At 42.8% G+C, this 16,134-nt stretch overlaps 1 protein-coding gene across 2 annotated transcripts in view; it reads right to left on the reverse strand.

Annotated features, from left to right (window-relative positions):
• Positions 1-16,134, reverse strand: part of MTHFD1L (methylenetetrahydrofolate dehydrogenase (NADP+ dependent) 1 like) — a 227,448-nt gene that overhangs the window by 203,852 nt on the left and 7,462 nt on the right. Inside the window, exons 2-7 of one of the 2 annotated variants that reach the window (XM_064360573.1) lie at positions 12,631-12,715; positions 11,124-11,174; positions 10,991-11,044; positions 7,061-7,185; positions 4,492-4,592; positions 1,906-2,045 (exon numbers count right to left, since the gene is read on the reverse strand). In XM_064360573.1, the coding sequence (XP_064216643.1) occupies positions 1,906-2,045; positions 4,492-4,592; positions 7,061-7,185; positions 10,991-11,044; positions 11,124-11,174; positions 12,631-12,715 (556 nt within the window). The remainder of the gene's footprint in view (positions 1-1,905; positions 2,046-4,491; positions 4,593-7,060; positions 7,186-10,990; positions 11,045-11,123; positions 11,175-12,630; positions 12,716-16,134) is intronic. The other variant, XM_064360574.1, reaches the window with a different exon arrangement.

Here is a 16,134-nt window from a genome sequence, read left to right on the forward strand (position 1 = left end):
CCTCCACAGAGCTGGACCGTCCCGTGTTCAGCCGTGTTTCCAGAGGCGTCCTCTTTGCCCAGGAAACTCTTGGGTTGAGTCCCTGCCTCAGCTCCCCTTGCTGGCCCAGAGGGGATCCGGTCTCGCTCACTCTGCACAAGGGGCCGCTGCTCCCTGCCTCGGGTGCAGGCAGAGCAGCCGCGCCAGTCCAACCAGCGGCGCTGGCAACCCGTGGAGCTTCTCCACCTGTGAATCTCCTGGTCTGTGGGCAGTAAAAATCCGCTGCCCTGTGAGCCGCTGCATCAGCCAAAGCAGCGGCTCTGAGATTCGTGGCGCGCCCTTGCCCGGGAGTGTCCTGGCTTGAATCCCTGCTTCAGCTCCCCTTGCTGGCTCAGAGGTGATTCAGTCTCTCTCAAGAACTTCTTTTTAGAAAGAAAAGCTTTGAGGTTTTAAAAAATTTTATAGTCAGATTTATGTATCTTTTCTTTAGCAATCTGTGCTTTTTGGGTCTCTTAAGCTATCCTTCCAATGCCAACATCTTAAAAGCATACACTTATTTTTTTTTCTATAAGTTTTACAGTTTTGCTTTCCACATTTAGGTATTTTAATATAGAAGTGATTTTTATATGTAGTATCAGGTTGGTATTCCTATTCTAGACTCATATACATATAACTAGTTTAGTCAGCATCATTTTTAATAATCTTTTTTTTTTTTTGAGATGGAGTCTTATTCTGTAACCCAGACTGGAGTGTGGTGGCGTGATCTCAGCTCACAGCAACCTCCACCTCCTGGGTTCAAGCGATTCTCCTTCCTCAGCTTCCTAAGTAGCTGGGACTACAGGCTTGCACCACCATGCCCAGCTAATTTTTCATATTTTTAGTACAGATGGGGTTTCACCATGTTGGCCAGGATGGTCTCAAACTCCTGAGATCAAGTGATCTGCCCACCTCGGCCTCCCAAAGTGCTGGGATGACAGGCGTGAGCCACCGTGCCCTGACTTTAATAGTTAATCTTTTCCCCATTGATCTGCAGTACCTTTTCTCAAGCTTCCATATACACATAAATTTCCACCTTCTTCTGTCCTGATAGTCTGTTTATCTACCATATTATCCTAATTACTATAAGTGCATAATGATTCATGCTAGGTGGTTGGGAATGTCTCCCAGCTACTTTTTCCACAGAATTGTCTTGGTTATCTTTGTCCTTTCTGCTTCTATTTGGATTTCAGAATCAGATTGTCAAATTCTACAAAAAATATGTCAGGAACTTATAATTTGCAGAGAATTAGTATCGTTAAGATATTGCATCTTCACCATGAAGATGATATCTCTACTTTTATATAGGTCTTCTTAATGATTTTCATCCAAATTATAATTACTTTCAAAAGGTCATAATGGATACTAGATTTACCAAGTGACTATCTGTACTCACTATGGTGAGAATTTAGTTTTTAATCATAATGTAGTGAATAACAGTGATAGATTTTCTCATGTTAAATCACCTGGCAATCCTAAAATAAACCTAACTTGCTGCCATATTTGGTGTTCTAAGATTTTGCTCATGACTATTTCATTTGTATTCATAGCTGACACTGGTCTGTTAATTTTCCTTCAGCATCTTGTCCTCGTTTGGCTTCGGCACTCAAAGTGTGTTAGGACATGTTCCTTCTTTCTCCATTTGCTAGAGAAAAGGATAGTATGAGAATCTGATCTGTTCTTTGTTTGAGAGAGCTCATCTGTAAACCCACCTGTTGCCTTTTCTTGTTTGTTTGGTGAGTAGACTGATTCGATGTCTTTAATAGACATGGGTCTATTCAATTTTCTTCCTCTAATTTCTTGAATTAAGCACTTAGTTTATACATCTCTAGACTTTCTTCTGTTCTAACATGAGCATTCAAGATGATACGTTTCCAACATGAAATTTACCTTGCTTTGAAGCTGGGGTGTTTTCCACTGGGAGCTCATTGTCATGGACCCTTTTCTCTGGAACAGACATTGTAGAGCAGCTTCCAAAGATCCATGGGCCCCAACTACCAAGATCTTCTTTCCATCGAGGTTGACACCTACTAACCAAATGAAAATTCAGTATTATGCCTAACACTTCAGATCTTTCCTTTAAGAACCTTAACTTAAGAAAAAAGACTCTTTTAGGCTGGGTGCAGTGACTCACGCCTATAATTCCAGGACATTGGGAGGCCTAGGCAGGCAGATCACTTCAGGTCAGGAGTTCAAGACCAGCCTAGCCAACATGGTAAAACCCTGTCTCCACTTAAAATACAAAAATTAGCTAGGCATCATGGCACACGCCTGTAATCCCAGCTACTTAGAAGGCTGAGGCAGTAGAATCACTTGAACCCGGGAGGCAGAGGTCGCAGTGAGCCAAGGTTGTGCCACTGCACTCCAGCCTGAGCAACAGAGCAAGACTGTCTCAAAAAAAAAAACAACAAAAACCCTTTTAAAGCTTGACCTTACTCAGCACCAACCTACAATTGACTGTAAACTAGGAGTGGGGTGTTTATAGGCTGTATTTCTTTCCACAATATACAGCTATAATTTACCAGACTAATTTACTCTTATTCTTTGAGTACTTTCTGATGAAGTGGCTCAGAATCTTCATAATCCACATAATGAAAAAGCACTGTCTGTATGGATTATTTCATAGATTTGAGCTTAATATTACTGTCCAAAGGGCATATATATCCTGAATGTTACCCTTTTAATAAAATTTTGCCATATATTTTTGAACTTTGTCTTTGATTGTGGCGTGTTCAGAGGTAGGAGGGGCATTTGCCTCATTTCTATTCAAATCGGAGTAGAGAAAAATAATTCGTTGAAATTTTTTTTTCCCAGATAGGTTCTTGCTTATTGCCCAGGATGGAGTGCTGTGGTGTGATCACAGCTCATTGCAGCCTTGACTTCCCAGGTTCCAGTGATTCTCCTACCTCAGCTTCCCAAGTAGCTAGGATCACAGGCACATGCCACCACACCTGGCTAATTAAAACAAAAAAAAATTTTTTTGAGATGGAGTCTCACTCTGTTGCCCAGGCTGGAGTGCAGTGTTGCAATCTAGGCTCACTGTAAACTCTGCCTCCAGGGTTCAAACAATTCTCCTGCCTCAGCCTCCCAAGTAGCTGGGATTACAGGTGCCTACAACTACACCCAGCTAATTTTTTGTAGTTTTAACAGAGATGGGGCTTCACCATGTTGGCCAGGCTGGTCTTGAGCTCCTGACCTCATGATTTACCCTCCTCGGCCTCCCAAAGTGCTGGGACTACAGGTGTGAGCCACTGCGCGTGGCAAAAATTTGTTTTTGTAGAGATGGAGTCTCCCTATGTTCCCCAAGCTAGTGTCAGACTCCTGGGCTCAAGCAATCCTCCCATCTGGGCTCCACAAAGCAGTGAGTATTACAGGTGTGAATCACTGCACCTGGCCAATTAGCTGAATCTTAATACAGGTGTGAGCCACTGCACCTGGCCAATTAGTTGAATCTTTATGTTCTCTGCTAGAAAGCCCTTAAATATATGAATACTTGGTAGTAATTTACTCATTAAATTTAATAATGAAGAAAGAGAAAATATTCATTTCTTTTTCACTGACATAAAAATGCCAAGTCAAGGGGACAACAATGGAAATTAAGTCCTGACTACATGCTGCTCACCAATAAATCCCAACCTAGGTTCCTGTGCCCTGAACTACATCTAATGGCTTCTTCATTTTTCTCTCTTTTTTTTTTTTTTTTTTTTTTTGAGGCAGGGTTTTGCTATGTTCCCAGGCTAGACTGCAGTGGTGTAATCATAGCTTACCGCTACCTCAAACTCCAGGGCTTAAGCAATCCTCCCACCTTAGCCTCCAGCATAGCTGGGTCTACAGGTGCACACATACCCAGCTAATTCTGAAATATTTTATAGAGAAAAGGTCTCACTATGTTTGCCAAGGCTGGTCTTGAACTTCTGGCCTGAAGTGATCCTTTCGCCTTGGCATCGTCTAGCCCTGAGATTACAGGCATGAGCCACTGTGCCTGGCCTCATTTAAGTCTTCAGTGTAAGTTTTATCTAAACCTACATATTGACAGATTTAGTAAGCTGAAACTGGAAGCATATTTTACTGTGGTTATTTTGAGTGTTTCATGAGAGAAACTGACCATGTTTAAAACAGGACTAATCATTTATCTCTACTAATTTCTCTTTCAATTTATAAGATGGTCTGACTAGAAAAAGGTTTTTGTTTTTTTTTTTTAACTTTACACACAACCTCACTGAAGATTTTTTTTTTAAACTTAGAAAAAGTTTCTAGGTATTCATTAGTATCTCCCAAAAGAAAAGATGAGAAAAATCAAGAAGGCCAACGTGAAATATCACTTCTATGTTCAATTAGAATCTTCCAAAAACATCTTAAAAGGATATCAGAATAAAAATAAAATTTTTTTAAATTCTTCCAAAAACAAATCCTTATTAAAAATAATGTAAATACCAATAAATACAAAATAGCAGCATTTCTCAAGGAGCATCCTACCTGATTTTTCAAGAAGTTCAATTACAGCTTTGGCAACCGGTGAAACAAAACATTCATGGGCATCCCCTCGTACCAACTTCCCCAGGTTTATGTCCGTTACTCTGAATCAGAAAATTAGGGAATAGGTTAAGTCAAAGCCCAGCCAAAAAAGTCACTCACATGTAATGCACATATTAACCCCAAATAACATCCAAGTCAATGTTTCATAGATAGAATATATTAAAAATGAATTAAAGAGAAAGCAGGCAGCAATAAAGGCCATTCATTTTCTTTTTCTTTCTTTTTTTTATTTTTTTTGAGTTGGAGTCTTGCTCTTGTTGCCCAGGCTGGAGTGCAATGGCATGATCTTGGCTGACTACAACCTCCACCTCCTGGGTTCAAGCTATTCTCCTGCCTCAGCTTCATGAATAGCTGGGATTACAGGCACCCGCCAGCACACCCAGCTAATTTTTTGTATTTTTAGTAGAGGCGGAGTTTCACTATGTTGGTCAGGCTGGTCTTGAACTCCTAACCTCAGGTGATCCACCCACCTCGGCCTCCCAAAGTCCTGGGATTACAGGCGTGAGACACCATGTCCGGCCAAGGCCATTCATTTTCTAAGGCAGTACCTTAGGAAACTTCATCCTGGCCCTGACCTAGGGTGTTCTGGTTCTGCCCACATACCAGGACACAACCTAAGGCCATAAAAGCTTCACTTTGGAACTCCAAGGAGTTCCTTTCAGTGGACCGCAGTGGACTAGCATCCCTAGTTACACAACAGCATGGTCCTGCAGTCTACTCAAAACCCAGAGCTGATCCTACAAATCTGGAGTCATCCAGTAAGACCTGGGATGGATGTACAGGTCTGATTTCAGCTTGACCTCAATATTTATCTCCTTGGGAAGTCGAGGCATGGAAAAAATGAGTGACCACACACTTCTGAGGGCTGTGCCTTTCCCTGTTCAAATCTAGGACAAAACAATCCACAACTGTCTAGCCTCTAAAGTGAGCACATCAATCCCAGTAACAGAATGGAGACGTTTAGAACCATTTTCCTAGTTTTCTTCTTTGACTCTCCTGTTGTTGTTTGGTTGGTTTTTCCTGGCTGGGCCTCAGCATGAATTCCTCTCCTTTTATGAAAGACTTGAAACTATGCCCTGGGACCTTCAAGTTCTGAAAGTTTTCTCATTGGTTAGGGCTTCTTCTCCTTTTAACGTTAGACTACTACAGAATTGGAGATTGTTGATGTTTTTGTAAAAAATATTTGCTTATTTATTTAAAAACAGAGAAGAGGTCTCACTATTTTGCCCAGGCTGGTCTCGACCTCCTAAGATCAACAGATCCTCCTGCCTTAGCCTCCCAAAGTGCTAAGATTACAGGTGTGAGTCACCATGCCCTGTCAGGACTGGAGGTGTTCGTGACACCTTTTCAGCCTGTGTTTGGGTCTACTCAAGTCACAGTAAAAAGCTAGAATGGAAGATTCCTGGGTGTCTCAGGGAGGTGGCAGCCTCTCTCTCCAGCCCGCAAAGGGTCTACCAGATCTGGAATCTAACTTTATAAATCTGCTTACAACCTATAACCATAAAAACATTGTGTTCTTTTTGGCCACAGTACAAAACGCTTCCTATATTTCCATGGAGGAAAATGGGGTTTTTAATCCCCAGGAAGCATGCTTATCCCCCACTGGAGACAGCCAGTATGCTTTGTTCTATGAAGCTTATGTCACTCTACGACAGGAATCAGAGCCCGACATTACAGCACCCAATAGTTATGATGTTCCCCTCCAAATTTCACATAAAAGCTTGTGTCATTAAGAGAAGTGTTTATTTTGCTTTTCTCAGCTGGCCTGGGACTAAGAATACGGTACTGCTGGGGAATCGGGTTTCTAAGTTTTCTTCTCTGGTCTGGTAGAATTACCAAGGAAAAAACTATTAGAAGAATAGAGTTGGCCAAAGATTATATAATTCAGACTGGGACTTTAATGAATCTGATGGTGTAAGATCATATGGCACTGAAGCACTATAAAATGGCTAATGTATTTTCCAAAATATATAACTTTTGCATGCAAGATTTTAAAAGCCTCCTGAACTATTTAAAATGATTTTTTTCATCTAATTACTGACATGGGGAAAGGTTAGTCGATCAGCAGGTACAAAGTTACACTTAGACATAGTTCAAACAAATAGAAGAAATTTAGAAAAAATTAAAAAAGGTCGGCCAGGCACGGTGGCTCATGCCTATAATCCCAGCACTTTGGGAGGCCAAGGCAGATGGATCACCTGAGGTAGGGAGTTCAAGACCAGCCTGACCAACATGGAGGCAATCCCATTTCTACTAAAAATACAAAATTAGCTGGGCATCGATGCGGGCTCCTGTAGTCCCAAGTACTTCGGAGGCTGAGGCAGGAGAATCGCTTGAACCCAGAAGGCAGAGGTTGTGGTGATCTTAGATTACACCATTGCACTCCAGCCTGGGCAACAAGAGCAAAACTTCGTCTCAAAAAAAAAAAAAAAAAAAAAAAACAGCATAATAGAAAAAGTGATTTAGCCATTTAGCCATAAAGGTGGATTATGTGTTTTTATTTTCTTACCCATCCACATCTTTTTCTGGTTTCAAGGCATTGAGGACTTTGTTGCTGAACGAGTTCTCAGAGATCTGAAGGGCAAGGCCATGTACTCTGGTATCTTCATTCATCTTTAAGATTTCATCTATAATCTAAAGAGAAAACAAAATAAATAAAAATTAGTTTTGTGAAAATGAGACCCAACGAAAAAAGCTTTCTATAAACAGTGGATTCATGAAATTGCATCTGGTACAGTTTGTTCTTGTTGTTTAGCTCCTTGTTGAAGACTTGGGGTAAAGCACAATAAAAAGTCTATTTTTCTTTTCATCATGTGTATAAAGCTCAAAAAAAAAAAAATTTAAAGGCTTGGCTGAATTTTTTAATGACTTCTCTGCCTTTCTATGGCTCTACTCTGTGCCAGAAAAAGACAAAACAGAACCAAGCCAAAGTTCAACAGCTATTAAAGTTCAGAGAGGCAACGTCAACAAGCCGTACTTTAAGCCAAGCACACTGCCAGTTTTCAGAGGGGCCAGAAAGCATGAATCTGAAGCATTCCAACCTGGCCTGAATAACCCTGTGCCTTTCAAACACAATGTGTTCAACAAAGCTCACTAATCATGACATCCAAGCAGTCACAGAGGCCCTCGGGTTATCTGGACCTCAGTGACACATAAGCCTTTCCAAAGGCTGATGCTAGAAAAACTCTTAGCATGCACAGCTCCTTTAATGGGAAACACTAATTCACTGCTTAGGAAAAAGACCAAACCACATTTTGGGAAGCTAATGAATGTCTGGGTGTGTCTCTAAATAAGCAATGCTTTGTCTTCTCTTAAGGAGATAAGATTCTGATTCATCTCATTTAACAAAAATATTTGCTGGTAAGTAAGAAGATACTCATCCTGGCATATAGATCTCACTCAGGCTCTGAGGAAGGGTTGGTTTATCATTTCTGTTTCATTGTCTAACAAAAATCACTACCTGTGGGGTGGCAGGGGAAACCACTGGAGGCACAAAATCAGAAAGAAAGCTTTGTTTCATTCATTTGGCATTCTTTCATTCATTCAACAAATGTTTTGAGCACCTACTCTGTATCGGTTCTAAGTAAAAGAAATACAGCTATAAACAAAACTGTCCTCGTAGATCTTACACTCTAGAGGAAGAGGCAACTTCCTTCCTTCCTTCCAAATTGTAATAATAAAAGTAAAATTGCTGGAAATAATAAACTATATGCAGAAAAACAGGTTCAGTGGCGTAAAGGGCTAACAGAGTGATGGGTGGAGGGGTGGTCAGAGGCCACGATGTCCAAGCAGAGACCAGAATGAAGTGAGGAAACTACGTCACCTGTACCAAGCATTTGGCAGAATCAACAAATGCCAACACAAATCTTAATCAACAAATTAAGATACTTACTCTTTTTCAACGTAACACCATACAAATTCACTCTTTTAGAATTTCACCAAAGAAAAATAAGAATAAAGAGTTCCTTGTCAAAAAAATAAGTCAAGACAAAGGTGCCAAGAACATGTACTGTGGAAAGAGAGCCTCTTCAATAAATAGAGCTGGGAAAACTGGATATCCACACACTGAAGAATGAAACTAGGCCCTCATCGCTCACCTTCTATAAAAATCAACCCAAAATGAATAAAGACTTAAACATAAGGTCCCAAACCATAAAACGACTAGAAGAAAACATAGGGGAAATGCTTCATGACACTGGTCTGGACAAGGTTTTTTTTGGATAGGACCTCAAAAAAAATAGGCAACAAAAGCAAAAATAAACAAGTGGGATTACATCAAACTAAAAACATTCTTCATAGTAAAGAAAAGCATCAACAAAGCAGAGACAACCTACAGAATGGGAGAAAATATCTGCGAACTATGCGTCCGACAAGGGGTTAACATCCAGAATATATAAGGAACTCAAATAACTTACCAGCAAAAAAACAAAAAATTCAAATAAAAAATGGGCTAAAGACCTGAACAGACATCTCCCAAAATACATACAAATAGTCAGCAGGTATAGGACAAAACACTCATCATCATTAATCATCAGGGAAATATAAATCAAAACCACAATGAGAAATCACCTCACCCCAGTTAGCAATGGCTATTATCAAAATGACAATAGCAAATGCTGGTGAGGATATGCAGAAAGGGGAGCTCTTACACACTGTTGGTGAGAAGGCAGATTAATACACACATTAGAGAAAACAGTATGTAGATTCCTGACAAAATTGAAAAACAACTACCATATGGCCCAGCCATTCCCTCTACTAGGTATACAGGCACAGGAACTGAAACCACTATGCTGAGAAGTCATCTGCATTCCCATGTTTATTACAGCACTATTCACGACAGCCAAGAGATGGAACCAATCCAAGGGTCCATTAATGGAGGATAAAGAAAGTGTGGTTTGTATACACAATGGAATATCGTTCAACCATAAAAAGGAACAAAAGCCTGTCATTTGTAGCAACATGGATGAACCTAGAGGACATAACATTAAGCGAAATAAGCCAGGCACAGAAAGGCAAATACCACAGGATGTCACTTACATGTGCAATGTAGGAAAGTTGATCTCATAGAAATAGAGAATAGAATGGTGATTACTAGAGGCTGGGGAGGGGTGGGGAAGGGGAAAAGGGGAGGGGCTGGTCAATCAGTAGGTACAAAGTTTCACTTGGGAGGAATAAATGCTAGTGTTCTATTACACAGTAGGGTGACTATAGCTAATGACAATGTATTGTATATTTCAAGACAGCAAGAAAAGATCTTGAAAGCTATCGCCACAAATAAATGATAAACGTCCTAGGTAACGGATGTAACTAACCTGATTTCATCATTACATAACATACACGAGTACTGAAACATCACACTGAACCCCACACACATGCACAATCATGTGTTAATTATAAACAAAAACAACAAAAGTCAAGGGCTATCAATACCAGTGGCAAGACCAGCTGAGGTGGCTCAGCCTGTAATCCTAGTGCTTTGGGAGGTCGGATCACCTCAGGTCAGGAGTTCAAGAATAGCCTGGCTAATATGGTGAAACCCCGTCTCTACAAAAATTAGCCAGGCATAATCCCAGCAACTCGGGTGATCAAGGGGGGAGAATCACTTGAACACGGGAGGTGGAGATTGCAGTGAGCTGAGATGCTGCATTGCATTCCAGCCAGGGTGACAGAGTGAGACTCCATCTCAAAAAAAAAAAAAAAAAAAAAAAACAGTGGCAAAACCACCTAAAGAAAAGCAAATTCCAGCCGGGCACAGTGGCTCACGCCTGTAATCCCAGCACTTTGGGTTGCTAAGGCGGGTGGATCACCTGAGGTCAGGAATTGGAGACCAGCCTGGCCAACATGGTGAAACCCCATCTCTACAAAATTAGCCAGGCATAATCCCATCAACTCGGGTGGCTGAGCGGGGAGAATCACTTGAACACGGGAGGTGGAGGTTGCAGTGAGCTGAGACCGCACCGTTGCACTCCAGCCTGGGCAACAAGAAGGAAACTCCATCTCAAAAGAAAAAAAAAGAGAGAAATAAACTTCTATGGTATTTAAGATTCCGTTATTTGAGCTTTTCTATCACATGAAGGCAGCAGGAAGAAAAGCTAACCATAGAAGGGTCGGGCCCTAAGTACAAGGATTGTGGCCCAAGGTCCAATTTCCTCACCTCTGCCTTACAATTTCCACTAGATGATGCTACCACCACAGCTGAAGAAACACAACCAAACTCAACAGGTTGAAGCTAAGTCTTCGGTAGACATATAACAAATGACAAGGAGCAAGGATATTATTAAGCAGCATTTACCCTAGAGAAAAGAAGTGAACTCTTCCCTCTAACATTAAGCTACAAGCAAAGGCTGGATCTGTTCCAGCCACCACTAAGAGACACCAATGGGCCCATTAGGTCTCAAGAGGAAAGAAAAACAAGAGTTCAGAGCTCTGCCATTATTACCTCGGCTTCACTGCTGTCCGGAGGGAGGCAAATGTGAGTGATGTTCAGACCAGCCTGAAAAAGGAACACAAGGTTATTTGTCACTATAACAGAATGTATCGTTAAAAGTTATAATGAATTAATAAGTCCTCACCTCCTCAGCCAAATTCTGGTTCATTTCCTGCATCAAGTTGTCATCACCTGCCTTAGGAGAGTAAAAACAACGTAACAACATAAAAATAGCTTGAAAAGGCACAAAAGATAATCCAGAGATGAATTTTGTGATTACAGATGATCTAATTACAAAGATAATATGGAAAGTGCAGAAGAACAATCTTGCTACTTATAAAAAGGGACTCGTGGGCAGTATTTAACAGAGTAATTCCTCAGGCCTTCAAATTATGCCACTTTTTTAAGGAAAATAATATCCTTCCTCTTAGAAGACATACATAGTAACATAGCCAGCTTCCCTCTCTAAAAATGAGGGCACCGACTGGGCACAGTGGCTCATGCCTGTAATCTCAGCACTCTGGGAGGCTGAGGTGGTGGATTGCTTGAGTCCAGGAGTTCAAGACCAGCCTGGTCAACATGGTGAAATCCCATCTCTACAAAAAATACAAAAGTTAGCCAGGCATGGCGGTGCATGCCTGCAGTTCCAGCGACTCAGGAGGCTGAAATGGGAGGATCGCTTGAGCCCAGGAGGTCAAGTTTTCGTTGAACCAAGATCATGCCACTGCACTCCAGCCTGGGCAACAGAGCGAGACCCCATCACAAAAAGAAAAAAAAATGGGGACACCAAAGATAGGAGTTTAAATGGTTTGCCTTTAGATGGAAAGCCAGGGAGTCAGTAGATCCCTAGGAGGACCAAGCCTTGATCTAATTTTCTTTCTATTGTTCTAACTCTCCTTTCTTTGTAACGAGATGTGGGTACAGATCACAGAGAACATAAGAAATTTGAGCACAGCTCTGTAATCCTGAAATACACAGCACGATGGAACCAGAGGCTATTTTGATACGCTAAGTGCGTGCCAAGCCCCACAGTAGCAGCCCAACTGTCAGGCTGAGTTAGCTTCCAGGCTTGGCTCACCTCGTTTTTTCTCGGCACCTGCCATCACACAAGTGTGCCAATCAGGATGGCAACCGGGGCCAACTGTGGCTCGGAACCGGGGCTGCAGCCAAAAGAAGTATGTGGAATGCAAAGTCCTTTTGACGGGGTAATGACTTTTGGCCTGTCGAGTTTATGGCAGGCTTTAAAAGATAGAGTAAAAGATTACCAAATACCCATCTTTCATGTAGCATCTGCCTCCATTGAAACAAACTGGGACTTTTTTCCCCAGAACCTTCAAATCACATTTGGTAAGCATTTGTGAGCGCACATGGACCACAATGTATCCTGTGTAATGCAATGCATGTAGGTGCCTACCTCCTAGACCTCTGAAAACTACCCATACGTCAGAGAGGAAAATTCACAAAAGACACGCTCAAGCAGAGCAGTACTTAACCCATAACCACAAAGAATCGAAAGACCAAAGAAAACAGCAGCATTGCTCACTGAGCCCTCTCTTCTTCCGCAAGAAACGCGGCTGCTCTTTTGTATACAATCATTTTCTAAACTGAAAGGCATCCTAAAATAGTAGGACTGAACCTTGTTCTCAGCTTACCTGGATAATTGCAAGAACCGGCTTGAAGGCAGGGTTTTTTTCTTGCAATAAACTCAGAACTTCTTTTGAACTCTGAATGACTTCTCTACATTGAGGAAAAAAAAAACAACACTGTGATTTCTTGGTTAATGAGTAGAAAGGACGGACACAACACATTTTCTCAGAAAGTTCGTTCCTCCAAGTGAAAATAGCCCACAGAAGGACACACTCCAACGTACAGTGTGGAGCAGGGAGGCGGCGTAACCATCAAGACACTAACGCAAGGTAAAATTGGCAATGTAGTTTTTAAACTACGCAGAGGGAACCAAACTAGATGTTTACAATCATTTTCTAGGGGTGAATTTTTCTCTTATATTTTCTAAGTGTACTATAATGAAAACTTTAGGTTTCTACTTCAAATAATCCCTCTCCTCGACCATACTCCCCCGCCATCACCCCAAAACCCCGAGTTTGGGTCCATGAGGAAAGCAAATAAAGTGGGAAGAGGGAAGTGAAGACAGGGGATTGGGGAGTGAAGACGGGGCTCGCTGTTGGACAAGAAGTGTCGAGCCAGGATAAATTCCAGGTCCTGGAGCTTAAAAAAAGAATTAGGTAAGGAAGTAAGGGAAGGAGAGGAAAGTTCCTGAAACACTGGGGACCCATCATAATTGGATAACACGATCAAGGCCTCCGGGAGGCGGGGGGGGGGGGGGGGGGGGGGGAGGGGAGGGGGGGGGCGGAGCTCTCAGTCCTCTGAGAATCCACAACATGGTCTGCATCTGTACTTCCTAAATGCCCAGCAGCAGCCACCTTCACCTCCCGCCTCTGAGGGAGATGCCAGCCTGGGGTGAGTAGGCCTAGGTAAAAGTGGTAGGAGGGGCCAGGCTTGTTGGCTCATGCCCGTAATCCCAGCACTTTGGGAGGCTGAGGCTAGCAGATCACCTGAGGTCACGAGTTCAAGACCAGCCTGGCCAACATGGTGAAATCCCATCTCTACAAAAATACAAAAATTAGCCGGGCATGATGGTGGGTGCCTGTAATCCCAGCCACTCAGGAGGCTGAGGCAGAAGAATCGCTTGAACTCGGGAGGTGGAGGTTGCAGTGAGCCAAGATGGTACCATTGCACTCCAGCCTGGGCAACAGAGTGAGACTCTGCCTCAAAAAAAAAACATCTTTTAGAATGTCTTCTCTTAAAAAAAAAAAAAAAAAGGTAGGCGGCCTGGCATAGTGGCATGCACCTATAGTCCCAGCACCTTGAGGCCAAGATGGGAGGACTGCTTGAGGCCAGGAGTGTGAGACCAGCCTGGGCAACATAATGAGATCCTGTCTCTATAAAAAATTTAGTGGGCCATGGTGGCATGTGCTTGTGGTCCCAGATACTTGGGAGGCTGAAGTTGGAGGATTGCTTGAGCCCAGGAGTTTGAGGCTGTAGTAAGCTGTGACTGCACCACTGCACTCCAGCCTGGGTGGCAGAGCAAGACTCAATTTCTTGAATAAAAGAAAAAAGTGTTAGGAGCTCAGCTCTTTCTGGAACCTTCTGGGATGAGTGACTGCAGAGGCTACCTTCGCCACCAGCCTATCTGTTTTCAGCAGCACATGAGCACTGGGAGCTGGCTTCTTCCCCTCTCACAAAAGACCAAGGGTGCAGCCTCCAGGCTTCAGTGCTAAGGCCACCTTTACATTGTGTTTTCAGTCCCGACAGGGTCTGCACTGCACCTAAAAAAAGGCAGAGTGAAGACGATCCAGCCAATGCCGTCAACGGTATACTGCCAAGAGCAGAAAAGGCATCGGGAGGCTTTCCCCAGTTTTCTGAGAGACGGAGCTGACAAGTGAAACCAGAGGCACTGCAGTTCCCAGGCGGGGCTTTGGAGGAGAGCATTGCTCAGACTCACAACCAGGACCAGCCTTTCTACCACCAGCTGGGCTGGAACAGATGGACTGGGTGCACGCAACTGTCAATGACCTGGGAACATTTCAGTTAGTTTTGTTTGGAAACACATGGGATACAGCTACTTCATTCCCAGGGAATTAATTGTATTATTGTGCTGAATAAATGCGACCATATGGGAACGTTTATAAATCACCTTATAAATAAGCACTAAAATCCATCCATCCAATAACGGGTGACTGAGGTCCTTATGCTGCACTCTTTCCAGCCTGTTGTGACTTTTAGTTCGGCTATGCTGGGTTCTTATTTTTGCCTGGGTTCAGGAAAGCACTGGCGTGTGGGTCCCAAGCTGCTCATGCTATAAGGATCACTGGAGAGTTTGGTAAAAATAAAGGTTCCAGGCCAAGAGCAGTGACTCACACCTGTAATCCCAGCACTTCAGGAGGCCAAGGTGAATGGATCACTTGAGGTCAGGAGTTCCAAGACCATTCTGGCCAACATGGTGAAATTGTCTCTAGTAAAAATATAAAAATTAGCCGGGCGTGATGGTACACGCCTGTAATCCCAGCTACTCAGGAGGCTGAGGCAGGAGAATCACTTGAACTCAGGAGGCAGAGGCTGCAGTGAGCCAAGATCACACCACTGCACTCCAGCCTGGGTGACAGAGCGAGACTGTCTCAAAAGAAATAATGGTTCTGGTGTTTCACCCCAGAAAGTCTGATTCAGCGTTGTCTCGGTAGAGCCCAGAAATGTACATTTTTAACAGAGTCCAGATAGTTCTGGGACACTAAGTGGAAATACGGCCCAGGACTGGTACCGGGCATTTCATTTACTAGCTTCAGCAATAGTCTCTAAGAGTCGCAGTTTCCTCATCTGTAAAACAGGTATACTGGCCAGGCACAGTGGCTCATGCCTGTAATCCCTGCACTTTTGGAGGCCAAGGCAGGTGGATGACCTGAGGTTAGGAGCTCGAGACCAGCCTGGCCAACATAATGAAACCCCGTCTCTACTAAAAATACCCCCCCCCAAAAAAAAATTAGCCGGGCATGCTGGCACATGCCTGTAATCTCAACTACTCAGGAGGCTGGGCAAAAGAATCACTTGAACCCAGGAGGCAGAGGTTGTAGTGAGCCAAGATTGCACCACTGCATTCCAGCCTGGGCAACAGAGTGAGACTCTGTCTCAAACAAAACAAAACAAAACAAAAAAACCACATATACTACAGTGGTTCTTTTCCTTTTTCTTATAAATGTACATATTTGTGCATTTTTCTGTGCCCCAGAGCTACCCTGAAACACTAAAACCATTCATACTAATAGCAATAATTTTCTCAGAAACATTCATAGTCTTGATCCATTCATAGCTGATGAAAGGAACACTTCTATAGGTAAGTCAGCAATCATCAAAAAGTAATTCAACTTTTAAAATAGTTGGGGATGGGGGCTAGGCACAGTGGCTCCTGTCTGTACTCCTAGCACTTTGGGAGGCTGAGGTGAATCACTTGAGCTCAGTAATTCAAGGCTACCTAGGCAAGATATCAAGATCTTGTCTCTACTCCCCACAAAAAAAAAAGTTGGAGGGTGGGGTGAATGTGGATAGAAAAAAAATACAGGCATACATATTTCATTGTGTTTGCT

Source organism: Aotus nancymaae, unplaced genomic scaffold (assembly GCF_030222135.1).
Source record: "Aotus nancymaae isolate 86718 unplaced genomic scaffold, 86718_ANA_hifiasm-v0.15.2.pri h1tg000040l, whole genome shotgun sequence".
NCBI classification, from domain to species: Eukaryota; Metazoa; Chordata; class Mammalia; order Primates; family Aotidae; genus Aotus; species Aotus nancymaae.